At 39.6% G+C, this 12,500-nt stretch overlaps 2 protein-coding genes across 10 annotated transcripts in view; one reads left to right on the top strand and one right to left on the bottom strand.

Moving 5' to 3' along the window:
* The window catches only part of LOC143029790 (cell adhesion molecule Dscam2-like), a 971,930-nt gene that overhangs the window by 944,713 nt on the left and 14,717 nt on the right, over positions 1-12,500 (top strand). For 5 of the 9 annotated variants that reach the window (XR_012966874.1, XR_012966873.1, XM_076192784.1 and 2 more), the window contains exons 32-34: positions 1,621-2,004; positions 2,407-2,619; positions 3,294-3,489. Coding sequence is in view for 7 of the 9 variants with exons in the window: in XM_076192784.1 (XP_076048899.1) it covers positions 1,621-2,004; positions 2,407-2,619; positions 3,294-3,489 (793 nt within the window). In the remaining 2 variants the exon portion in view is untranslated. The remainder of the gene's footprint in view (positions 1-1,620; positions 2,005-2,406; positions 2,620-3,293; positions 3,490-12,500) is intronic. The other 4 variants (XM_076192787.1, XM_076192786.1, XM_076192789.1 and 1 more) reach the window with 2 other exon arrangements.
* LOC143029529 (uncharacterized) lies at positions 6,051-7,259 on the bottom strand. Its single transcript, XM_076192181.1, has 3 exons — positions 7,174-7,259; positions 6,692-7,071; positions 6,051-6,466 (listed from the first exon to the last, which is right to left on the bottom strand). Exons 2-3 carry the CDS (start codon positions 7,059-7,061, stop codon positions 6,051-6,053), a joined length of 786 nt encoding a protein of 261 aa, XP_076048296.1. The 5' UTR covers positions 7,062-7,071; positions 7,174-7,259.

Here is a 12,500-nt window from a genome sequence, read left to right as displayed (position 1 = left end):
TGAATAAGATGAAGTATTTGAGAAGTATGGTGAGTGCTACGATGATGAATATAGTGTGAATTGAGGTGAAGAGGAGAGCATGGGTAGGAAGGGAATGGTTTGTTGGTGTTTTGGGGGTGGAGAGTTTACTAGTGTGGTATGGTCGATGTACTCTATTATACCCTCTAAGTATTCTCCTTAAGAGTTGTTGGTTTTTGGGATGGATGAGAGGAGGGGGATAAATGGGCTTGTGGGTGAGAGTTGTAGTGTTGGTTTGTAAATGAAGTGCTAATACTTTTTTCCTCAGATCGAAAAACTCTCTGTTCAGGTGGGTGAGGGGAGGTGAGGAATGGGTTTCTGGTTAAAGGTTTTGGTGGACTGACGGGGATTCGGGGTTGTCTGTGAGGTGAGAGGTGTTGCGGAGCAAGAATTGTTTTACTAATAGGGTGGTCGGCGAATGGATTAAACTTAGTAACCATGTACTAAGCGCTGAAACTATCAGTTGTTTTAAAAAACGATTAGACAACTTTATGGATGGGGATGACAGGTGGTGATGGATACGGAGCTGCCTAGTGTAGGCCTTATGGTCTCTTGCAGTCTCCTTCATTCTTATGTGCTTATGTTATGAGCGGGGCGGGAGTGTAACTAAGGGACTCTGGGTTTAGGTGGTTTGTTGCTCCCTCCTTGATGCTGTTCTTGTTTTGTTATTATTGTCAGTTATTCTTACCGTATTATGGGTAACAATGCTTGGGGCGACTCCCCAGCCTGAAAGGGCCCTTATCGATTGAGATCCTCTTCAAGCTGGAGTCCACCCCTTTATCTGCATCAAATCGCCTCCTGCCCTCTGCCAGAACAAAATCTACAAATTACATCACTGATTTAATAGGTAGAAAATATGTAATAGCAAGAGACTAAGCTTTAGCTTTGTGTGTGTGTGTGTGTGTGTGTGTGTGTGTGTGTGTGTGTGTGTGTGTGTGTGTGTGTGTGTGTGTGTGTGTGTGTGTGTGTGTGTGTGAGTGTATGTGTGTGTGTGTGTGTGTGTGTGTGTGTGTGTGTGTGTGTGTGTGTGTGTGTGAGTGTGTGTGTGAGTGTGTGTGTGTGTGTGTGTGTGTGTGTGTGTGTGTGTGTGTGTGTGTGTGTGTGTGTGTGTGTGTGTGTGTGTGTGTGTATTTACCTAGTTGTATTATACGGGAAGGGAGCTATACTCGTGGTGACCCGTCTTTGTATCTTTTCAGTGTGTGTGTGTGTGTGTGTGTGTGTGTGTGTGTGTGTGTGTGTGTGTGTGTGTGTGTGTGTGTGTGTGTGTGTGTGTGTGTATGTGTGTGTCCTCTCCCCTCCCCCACCGTCCAATCTGACTCAGATTCATCATCACGCCAGCAGTTGCATTTCACCCCCAACAAAAGAGTCCTTGTCTCCTCGTTTCTTTTCCACCCAGTTCACTTATTCCTTTCCATCTTCTCCACCCTTTCTTTCAGTCTTGTCCAACTTCCTCTTCGCACTTTCCTCCGCCTTCCCCACCCCGACTCCATCCTTAGCCTTTTCTTTCTTTCTCACATCCCGTCATCCTCATCCTTCATCCAGCCATCTTCTCCCCTTCCCGCTCTCCCACACTCACCCGTCGTTTTTCCTTTTCCTTTGCAGCCGAGGACCCGTATGAAATCTGTCCCTATGCCACCTTCAGCCTTCCCACAACCGCTGGCACTCTCACCACAGCCGGCACTGGCACTCTCGACTATTCAATGCAGTTCCACACCTTCGGCCATCAGGAGTGTTTCGAGGGTCAACCACAGGCATCCTCAGCCATGTCTAAGTCCAGCTCCTTCATTTCCAGCAACCTAAAGCGCTTTGGAAAAGGTGGAGGAGGTGCTGGAAATGGGAGCGGAGGCGGTAACAGTGGTGGTGGTGGTTGTGGCGGCGGTGGTGGTGGAGGAGGCAGGAAAGGGCAAAGGGGTTTCTTGATGAAGAAGAGTGGTGGGGGTGGTGGAGGAGGAGGTGGTGGTGGAGGTGGTAGTGGAGGTGGAGGAGGTAAGGTTAACTGTTTTGTTGCATGTTACTGTTGTCAGTTAATGATATGTTCCCTAATATATCTATTAAAGTTCAACCCTTTTACCTCTTATATGCCTCTTCCAAATGTATAAGCACGTTTCATTTTTCTTTTATTTTTTCTCATTTGTTAGTTTTTATTTTTAAACGTGTTTGGTCATGGTCTTAATTGGCGTCATTTTTGTTTTCTTCTTTGTACTTTCTCAATGTGGAAATGGCGGGGAAAACCCACAAAAGACAATGGAGATAAATCCCTTCTGCTTGCATGTCGCTATACTAAGGTAGACAAGAGAACTAACAGCAACCCATAAACTTTGCAGGTACGCACCGACTAATTCGGAGAACAGAAAATTGTACAATTAACCTTGATCTCACTCCACACAGAAATCTCCTGCATCTCGAACCAGCAGACCCTCCCCGTCTCGTCTTCAGGAGGTGGCAACGGAGGAGGAGTCGTGGGAGGCAGGGGTCGCCTCCTGAGTGGAGGGAGGCGACGCTCTTCGGATAGTGAGCAGGAGGGCGGGAGCCCCGTGGCCACGGCAGGAGGCCCCGCGAACGGCAAGGACGGATATAAAGTGCCAGTCAGGCTAAGGAGAGGTACTTAGCTCTCTCTCTGCATTAAGCTTCTGTACACTTGTATTATATAAGATTCGCTGGGCTTTTAGAAGAATAGTTTCTTGGTGCGATTTTAGGATTCTGAGACTTAGTGTGATAGGAGCCGTTGTAAGGAAATCCCTCTTCGAGTACTCTATGGTCGCCAGACGCTTTCTGACCTCATGAACTCGTGGACAGGAAAGTTATGTCGAGAGGGATTACAGATTTTTTTTTCCAGTCAGGGTATGAAGGCGACAGGCGACTTTAGGGAACCCGACAAACTAGGTTACCTGAAGCTCCATTGTAACCAGGATTGCCTTGTTATCAAAGGATGCGTCGAATAGAGATTCATACATGCTAGCTACTTTAAGATCCTTTGTTGTCAAGACCCTTCTCTTTGGAAACAGGTCCACGTTTTACGAAGTTCTGTAACCGCACCATAGCTCCTAGTCACTTTGTTATGCTGAAATAGGCAAAGGAAAATCGCAAATACCCTTTTCTTTTCATTCAGGCTGTCTTTTATGGGGTTACGCTGCCTTGAGATAATAATCGAACCGGCTGTTCCTTCGCCAGGTTTCTTCTGGTCGTATCCCAAAATTTCCAGCAACTCCGCCCTCCTGCTCCAACCGCTCCGCGTCCGTCGGTTCCACACACTCACAATTCTCTCCTTTCGGCAGGATTGGAGGTGACGTTCCATCCGCCCGACTCGAGCACAGAGAGCAACGAGGAGAGGTCTCCAGTAGCGACGCGTCGTCCTATGCCCCTGCCGGCTTCTGCCACTGCCGCAGCCGCGGCGGCGGCCCGCGGGGGAGGAGGCTTGGCCAATAGGGTTCCTCGAAGCAAACCGACTCACGGATCCTCGGCTCCCTACAGGTAAATTACCGTTGGGCGTAAAAGATCTCCCTGAAGAAGCACACTAACGACTCACACAAAGATGACAGGATTGTGTGTCAGGGGGCATTTTAGAACCAAACGAACAAAGAGTGGGTTCTTGAGATACTTCTTGCGATTTATCACAACATGGGCACAATTTGGAATATTCAAAAGCTTTCGCTTAAAATGTAGGAGGGAAATTGAATCCAAATTTAATTGGACAGGGTGTTTAATAGCACTTCCTTTGATTTCATTGATGTTTCCTTTTTGGGTCCAATTGAATAATAATTATGAAAATTTTCGGGGTTCCAAGCCTCCCTCTCGAGTTCACTATCCTTATCCTCCAATTAAAAATTCAGGGCTCCTCTAAGCTCAACATAATGCTTCTAAGAATAACAAATTTAACGGTCTTCCACTTGTAACAGTAATTAGAATAAACCGTAAAAAAACAATTATTACAATATACAAAAATCCATTAAACAGGCCTACCGTTAAGCTTACCATAAAAGGAACGATTATACTCGAGTACATTTGGGAATAGAAGTATTAACATCCCCAGAATTTTATCTGCAACATGTAAATCCAGCTCTTGTTGATTATTTCATATATTTTCGTTGCAGAATATGTCTAATAGAAAACATATAAAGATAAATATCAACGCTAAACATGCGCAAACACACACACGTACAAACATAAACACAGACACATAAACACATACACGCACAAACACACACACACTATGTATATATATATATATATATATATATATATATATATGAATATATATATACATATATATATGAATATGTATATATACATATATATATATATATATATATATATATATATGAATATGTATATATACATATGTTGGGGTGTGAATACAGAGGGAGTGGTAGGGTGGTGAGTTTAAACGCCAAGAATCCGTTGAAGTTTTATTTCTGACGTTTCGTCTAACTAGGACTTCAGAGTATGAAGAATGGACGAAACGTCAGAAATAAAACTTCAACGGATTCTTGTCGTTTAAACCCACCACCCTACCACCCTGAATACACAGAGGAAATAGAAATGGCAGAAATTATGAACAAGCATTTTAAATCGGTGTTTACGAGGGAGAACATACAACTTAGAGATGTCGAGTGGGAGGAGAAAGTCCCTCCTATGAAAGAGATAGAAGTAACAAGGAAAGAAATAATGAATCACTTGAGTAATCTCGATGTCTGAAAATTGCATGGACCAGATGAAATGGCAAACTGGGTTTTGAGAGAATGCAGGAATGAACTAACAGACAAAATTTGGAAAAAAGCAAATATAGTACCAATATTAAAAAGGGGAAACAAGGAAGATCCTACTATCTATAGACCGGTCTCTCCTACAAGCACGATAGCTAAAATTTGTGAAAGAATTATAAAAATTAGATGGGTAAGGCATTTGGAAAAAAACAATGTACTAAATCCAAGGCAACTTGGATTTAGACAAGGACGATCATGCGTCACAAACTTAATGTGTTTCTATTCAAGGCTAATAGATGTAATACAAGAAAGAGATGGATGGGCTGATTGTGTATTTCTAGATCTGAAAAAAGCTTTTGATAAGGTACCACATAAGAAATTGCTAAAGAAATTAGAAACTGGAGGAGGAATACAGGGCAAACTGCTGAAGTGGATGGAAGACTTCTTGCATGAAAGAAAAATGAGTGGTGATAAGAGACAAACACTACAATTAGGATGAAGTGATTAGTGGAGTTCCACAAGGAACAGTGCTGGCCCCAATAATGCTTGCTATATATATTAATGATATGGATAAAGGAATTGAAAGTCATATGAGCTTTGCGGACGATGCAAAAATAAAAAAAAATAAAAAGTGAACACCGTAGAAGATTGTGAGTCTGCAGTGATCTCAATAAAGTATGGGAATGGAGTAGGAAGTGGGAGATGGGATTCTATATTAAGAAGTGTAGTATAATAGAATTTGGAAGAAGTAGAAAAAAAAGAATAGTGGGATCATATAAATTGGGAAAGGAAGAAATTAAAAAAGTAGAAAATGAGAAGGACCTGGGAGTCATTATTATGAATAATATGTCCCGTGAGAAACATATACAAATTTTTTTTTGAGAAATCTATAATGTAATAAGATCAAAGTGGCATTTGCATATATATATATATATATATATATATATATATATATATATATATATATATATATATATATATATAAACTGTGTTTCTCGCTTTATTGCAGATCGTAATTTTGTTAATAACTTGAATGATATCAACAATAAAAGTTTGAAATTTTGCACACTGTGAGAGTACTCCTAAAAAGGTAAGCCACCAAAATATTTTTCAAATCTATACGATATTTTCTAAGTTATAGGCATTTATGTATTTTGGAGTCATATTCACTGTTTCTCGCTTTATTGCAGGTTTGTAAAAATACAATATAAAGGTATTGAAATCCCAATTTAGCTTAACAGGTTTATTTAATACAATAAATCAAATCATAAGTAACAAAATTAATGACATGTAAGGAAGAATTCACTAGATATATTCCACAAAATCAAATCATTTATCAACATAACTCCCATTCCTTGAAATTACCCTCAGCAGTCTGCTATCAACAGATGAAGTCAATCTCTTGATTTGAGAAGGTTTTATGGTACTAGCAACGGCAACAATTTTATTCCAGAGGGCATCTTTTGAGGTAAACTGTTGTCCTCCCTCATAAACCTCCCTCTTCAAAATTGACCAAAGCTGCTCAATCGGGTTTAAGTCAGGAGAACAAGGCGGCCAAGTCATGAGAGTCTCTCCCTTGATGCCCAGAGATGCGAGGAAGGAAGTCGTGGCCTTTGCTGCATGAGATGGAGCATTGTCGTGCATAAAAATTAGCTGACGTCGACGAAGTAAAGGCAGGTCGTACAACCAAGGGGACAAATGCTCATCCAAAAACGATATGTATGCTTGGCTTGTGAGCTTCACACCTTCTGGCACTCGGAAAGGTCCAACCAATGTATCTCCTATGATACCCGCCCAAAACATAACTCCCCCACCTCCTTATTGGCGACGAACCCGATGTGGGATAGCAGCTCCAGTAGGACTCCAAACTTTAGCCCATCCATCCGGACCATCAAGTGTGGCTCTGGCTTCATCTGTGAATAAGACCTGTTGGAAGTTTGTTTTCATGTATTTTTCTGCCCACGCAATACGTTTTTCCTTGTGAGTTCTGTCCAAGGGAGGTCTGGAAATGGGCTTCACGTTCCTGGCCATCTCATTCAAGACACTGCATCTGGTCTTTCTGGACATCGGATCAACGCCAGCTTTTGCAAAAATGGAGGCGCTGGTGCCATTGGGTTCCCTATTGACCTGCCTGCGTATTTTTCGCATATCACGAGGGGAAATGCTTCTTCTGGTGCCCTTATCTTTCCTTGGTGTGGTGCTGGGCTTCTCCACAAAAGAAGCCAAGGTTCTCTTGTCCCTTCCCAGTTCCTTGGCTAAATCCAGAAGAGTCAGTCCTTCTGCAAGGCCTGCTACAATCCTTTGCTTTTCAGTAGCAGTCAATCGTACATTTCTGGGCATTTTCACAAACCTGCAATAAAGCGAGAAACAGTGAATATGACTCCAAAATACATAAATGCCTATAACTTAAAAAAAATATCGTATAGATTTGAAAAATATTTTGGTGGCTTACCTTTTTAGGAGTACTCTCACAGTGTGCAAAATTTCAAACTTTTATTGTTGATATCATTCAAGTTATTAACAAAATTACGATCTGCAATAAAGCGAGAAACACAGTTTATATATATATATATATATATATATATATATATATATATATATATATATACATATTTACCTTGTATTTTACGGGAAGGGGAGCTATGCTAGTGGTGTCCCGTCTTCATATCCCATTTTATCTAAACTGTTTCTAAATTCGTGTATTGTTTTTGCATACACCACATTTTCATCTAACTTGTTCTAAACGTCTATTAACCTGTGGGGAAAGCTGTTCTTTTTCAGGTCTCTTCTACAGTATAACTGTCTTTCTTGATTTTCTTTCTGTGTCCTCTTCTTTGCTCTGATGTCTGTAGCTCAAGTTTTGCTAGTCTCTCCTCATATGATAGTTCTGAGAGTGTTGGTGCCAATTTCGTAATTGCTCTTTGTATTCTTTCAAGTTTTGTTATGCATTTTTTGTACTTGGTGACCACGTTGTTGCTGCATACTCCAATCTTGGTCGTATCAAAGTGGCTAGTATTTTCTTTATCATTTCTTCGTCCAGGTATGTAAATGCCACTTTGATTGTTCTTATTAAATTATAAGTTTCAACAAAAATTTTGTGTATATGTTTCTCACGGGACATATTATTCATAATAATGACTCCCAGGTCCTTCTCATTTTTTACTTTTTTAATTTCTTCCTCTCCCAATGTATATGATCCCACTATTTATTTTCTTTTTTGCTTCTTTCAAATTCCAACTACACTTCTTTATACAGAATTCCATCTCCCACTTCCTACTCCACTCCCATATTTTATTGAGATGACTCTGCAGCGACTCACAATCTTATTTGATATTCACTTTTTTCAACAATTTTGCATCGTCCGCATAGAAGATAATATAATTTTCAATTACTTTATCCATATCATTAATGTATATAGCAAACATTATTGGGGCCAGAACTGTTCCTTGTGGAACTCCACTAATCACTTCACCCCAATTATAGTGTTTGTCTTTTATCACCACTCTCATTTTTCTTTCATGCAAGAAGTCTTCCATCCACTTCAGCAATTTGCCCTGTATTCCTCCTCCAATTTCTAATTTCTTTAGCAATTTCTTATGTGGTACCTTATCAAAGGTTTTTTTCAGGTCTAGAAATACACAATCAGCCCATCCATCTCTTTCTTGTATTATATCTATTAGCCTTGAATAGAAACACATTAAGTTTGTGACGCATGATCGTCCTTGTCTAAATCCAAATTGCCTTGGATTTAGTACGTTGTTTTTTCCAAATGCCTTACCCATCTAATTTTGATAATGTGTGTGTGTGTGTGTGTGTGTGTGTGTGTGTGTGTGTGTGTGTGTGTGTGTGTGTGTGTGTGTGTGTGTGTGTGTGTGTGTATAATATATATATATATATATATATATATATATATATATATATATATATATATATATATATATATATATATATATATATATATATATCTATATATATATATATGGTCATATATAAAGTCAACATAGGTAGTGACCATAGAATGGTAGGTTGCAAGCTAAATTCAGCTGTAGAGCCGAGAGCAATAAACTTGTTTTAAGAAAGAAAATGAGAGGAAAATAAGAAAAAAAATCAGTTAGAAATTAAAAATAGATTCGAAGCTCTAAGAACGAACGAGGACACCGTCGAAGATATGAATTTGAATTTAGGGAATCGGCAGAGAAAGTAGGAGGTACAAAAATTATTAGAGAAAAATACTCCAAAGCTACAAATGACCTAATTAAAATAAGAAGGACCATGAATATTAAAAACAGGAAAGACGAAATAGAACTAAACAAGCTGAAAGCTTATCAACAAAAGTCAGAGTTCAGAGAAAACAAAGAGAAATATGAATGAAATAGAGGAAACTATTCGGAGAGGCATAAGTATTAAAGGGACCGAGCACAGACATGTTTTAGGAAGACAGCATATGATATGTTTGAAAGATGGAAATTTAGAAGCCATTAAATGTAGAGACAGAATGGTTAAAAGAATAAAAGAAAGTTACCAAGAGCTTTACTCGTCGAAGACCGTAGTTGAGTCAGTAAATTCATCTGTAGACGTTAGTAGTGTTCCAGAGATAACAAAAGAAGTAGAATTTGCTCTAAAAATGTAAAACGAGGAAAAACACCCGGGGAAGATGGTATATCAATAGATCACTTGAAAGACGCAGGGAAAGAAGTTCATATTAAGTTAGCTCAGTTGTGCACCCATTGTTTGCGTCAAGAAAGCGCTCCTGAATCATGGCGCAATGCTATAATGATTTTGCTTCATAAAAAAGGGAGACCAGAAGGACCTTAGTAACTATCAACCGATTAGCTTGCTATCAAATGTATATAAAGTATTCTCCAAGATCCTTATAGATAGACTAAGTCAAGTTTTAGATGGAAACCAACCGAAAGAACAAGTAGGCTTTAGGAGCGAATATTCAACCCTAGACCATTTGCATGCGATAAACCAACTAGTTGAGAAAATGACAGAATACAATATACATCCCTGTTTAGCTTTTGTAGATTACGAGAAGGCCTTTGACTCGGAAGAACAAATAGAAATATTAAACTCGCTATGCGAGCAGGGTACAAATTAAGAGATCATAAAGAGTTTTAGAAAAAATTATGCAAAAGGAACCGCTATAATTTGACTACATAAAGATATAGAAAAGATCAAGATCGAGAAAGGAGTACGGCAAGGCGATGCAGTATCACCCAACTTATTTACAGCTTACTTGGAAGATATTTTAAGAAGGTTGAGTTGGGAAAAGAAAGGTCTGAAGATTAATGGCGAATATTTGAACCACCCAAGATTTGCGGATGACATTATTCTTATCTCAGAAACAACAGAAGACTTGCAAGATATGCTGATTGATCTGAACAAATAAAGTATCAAAATAGGTTTAAAAATTAATAAAAGTAAAACCAAAGTAATTTTCAACACGAAAGTTCAAAGTAAAGAGATTATAATTGGTGGTGAGAGTCTTGAAGAAGTTGGAGTGTAATTATTTAGGCCAGATGGTGACTTGGAGAATGACGAGAGCGATGAAAAAAACAACAACTAAGGACTGCACAGAGGAGAATGGAGAGATCAATGATGGGGAAAATGCTGAGAGACCGAAAGAGAGTAAGTTGGGTGAGAGAGCAGACTGGAGTGAAAGATATTGTGGTAATAAAAGAGTAAAAGAGAGGAAGTGGGATTGAGTGGGTAAGTTAGTGCGAACGACTGATGTGCGGTGGAGCAAATTTGTTACTGATTGGACGCCTCGAGATAGGAAGCGTGGAAGAGCGAGACCAGAGAGAAGGAGGAGAGACGAAATTGAGAAGTTTGCTAAAGTGACATGGCAGAGGTTGGCGCGGTCGTGTGAATCACGGAATGCTATGAAGAAGGCCTTTGTTCTACAGTGGACTCAGGATGTCTGATTTGATATATATACATATACATATATATATATATAGATATAAAGATATATATATATATATGCAGAAAGATCACTAAAAACAACACGTGATCCACAAATTTTGCTGGTAACCACTAAGGAAATCGGAAGAAAACAGTAATTCCCAAGCGCTTTCGTGTAATTCACATCTTCATGTAATTCACATCCTACTTGAGTAAAAAATTTCAACAAGGTGTCAGCTATAACTTTGACATTTATTTTCTTAAGAGGAAAAGCTTCAGGTCCATCACAGTCTATAATAATTCTGTCAAAGGGCTCATCTGGAACTGGAATGGGGTTTAAGGGAGCCTGAGGAATTTTCTAGTTTGGCTTGCCCATAATTTGACAAATGTGGCAAGACCTCACATATTCTGAGATTCTTTTTTAAACTAGGCCAGAAGAAATTAATGTTGATTTCTTTGTAAGTTTTACTGACTCTCATATGTCCTCCAGCTCCATCATGGGCTATTTCAATCACTTTATTTCTGATGGATAAAGGGATAACTATCTGGTGGACCTCTACCCAAGAACCACGGTCAGAGTAATTGGAAGGTGTGCTACATCTCATCAAGATACCATCCTGGTAGTAGTATCCTGGGAAATGGTCGACCTCTTCCCTGGTATCGACTGCTAGTCTATGGAAATTCTTTAAGGTGGAATCATCGTGTTGATTTTTGATTAAGTTCTCTCGGGAAATTATTTGGTTGGGGAGATCAAACTTATATGATACATTACTATCAGAGAGGGGAGTTTGAGATCTGGTGACTGCGCACAGGGAATAAATGTCAGGGTGAAGGTCCACAACAGTAGGGGTCTTGTCACTAGTTTTTCCAGACGCCAACTTCTACTTCTCTCTGAAACAATTTACACTTTAAAAACACCCGAGCTAGCTCGATGGACTGGGTAGAGGATAAATCACTGACAGTTACTTTCCTTCCTGTTATCCTCTTGTTTATCTCAGGCAAAGCCTGTTCGCTCACTGTGGACTGAACTGCTCCAGTGTCTCGTAGAATTGTAATAGGGAAAAGGGGGTTTTTCTCTTCAGTAGAAATTTCACCATGGGACTTGAAATTTTTAAAGGCATCCTCACAGGGGGAAAGGTACCTTTCACTACATGGGTCATTGGTTTATGAGGACCGTAAGATTTTGGTCCAGTATACTGGTAGTTGCTTTTGACCCACTAGAGCACTTTGAAATTCTGCAACCTGGCTCTTGATATCGAGTGATGTGATGGCCAGGTTTTTTACAGTAGTTACAGGAAGAGGAGAGGGGGTAGGGATAGAAATCTTTCCTGCCTGCTTATCATCTGGAGTGGCATGGGAACCTACTGATGGCTTTACAAAATTGCTTCTCCGCTGTACGTTCAATCTGTTAAGTACTGCAAATTGATCGGCAAGCAGGGCTGCTTCAGTTAAATCAAGAGCATCTTTCCCATATGAAGCATGACTTGGAATGAAATTCTACGTTTAGATTCTTCGAGGACCATCAAGTTAACGAGTTGATCATAAGTTTTTACTTTGATGGCAGAGAGCCATTGCTTAAAGATTCTGAGTTTTTCAGAGGCAAATTCGACAAAAGTCGTGTTAGGTGATTTCGTCAAGTTTCGGAATTTTTCACGGTAAGACTCAGGGGTAACTTGATAGGCATTGAGGATACTAGATTTGACTAATTCATAGGAAGAGTACTCCTCAAGACTAATGAAGACTTTGGCGGCTGTTCCTACTAATTTGCTTTAAATGATCCATACCTAAAGAAGTATTCTGGGTCTGAATCGTTAAAATTGGGAATAGAGGCAACTTGGTTATTTAATAGGTGGGCAGATTTATTATTCCTAT

This window comes from Oratosquilla oratoria, chromosome 11 (assembly GCF_046742065.1).
Source record: "Oratosquilla oratoria isolate Oo_2021 chromosome 11, ASM4674206v1, whole genome shotgun sequence".
NCBI lineage: Eukaryota > Metazoa > Arthropoda > Malacostraca > Stomatopoda > Squillidae > Oratosquilla > Oratosquilla oratoria.
Note: the sequence above shows the minus strand (reverse complement) of the source record. Positions and strands in the feature narration are given on the sequence as shown.

Excerpts from the sequence above, each read along its gene's own strand:
- LOC143029529 (XM_076192181.1), bottom strand. The coding sequence starts at position 7,061 with ATGCCCAGAAATGTACGATTGACTGCTACTGAAAAGCAAAGGATTGTA. Across the intron at positions 6,467-6,691 it reads CAGAACTCACAAGGAAAAAC|GTGTGAAGCTCACAAGCCAA; the intron begins GTATTGCGTGGG and ends GAGTGCCAGAAG.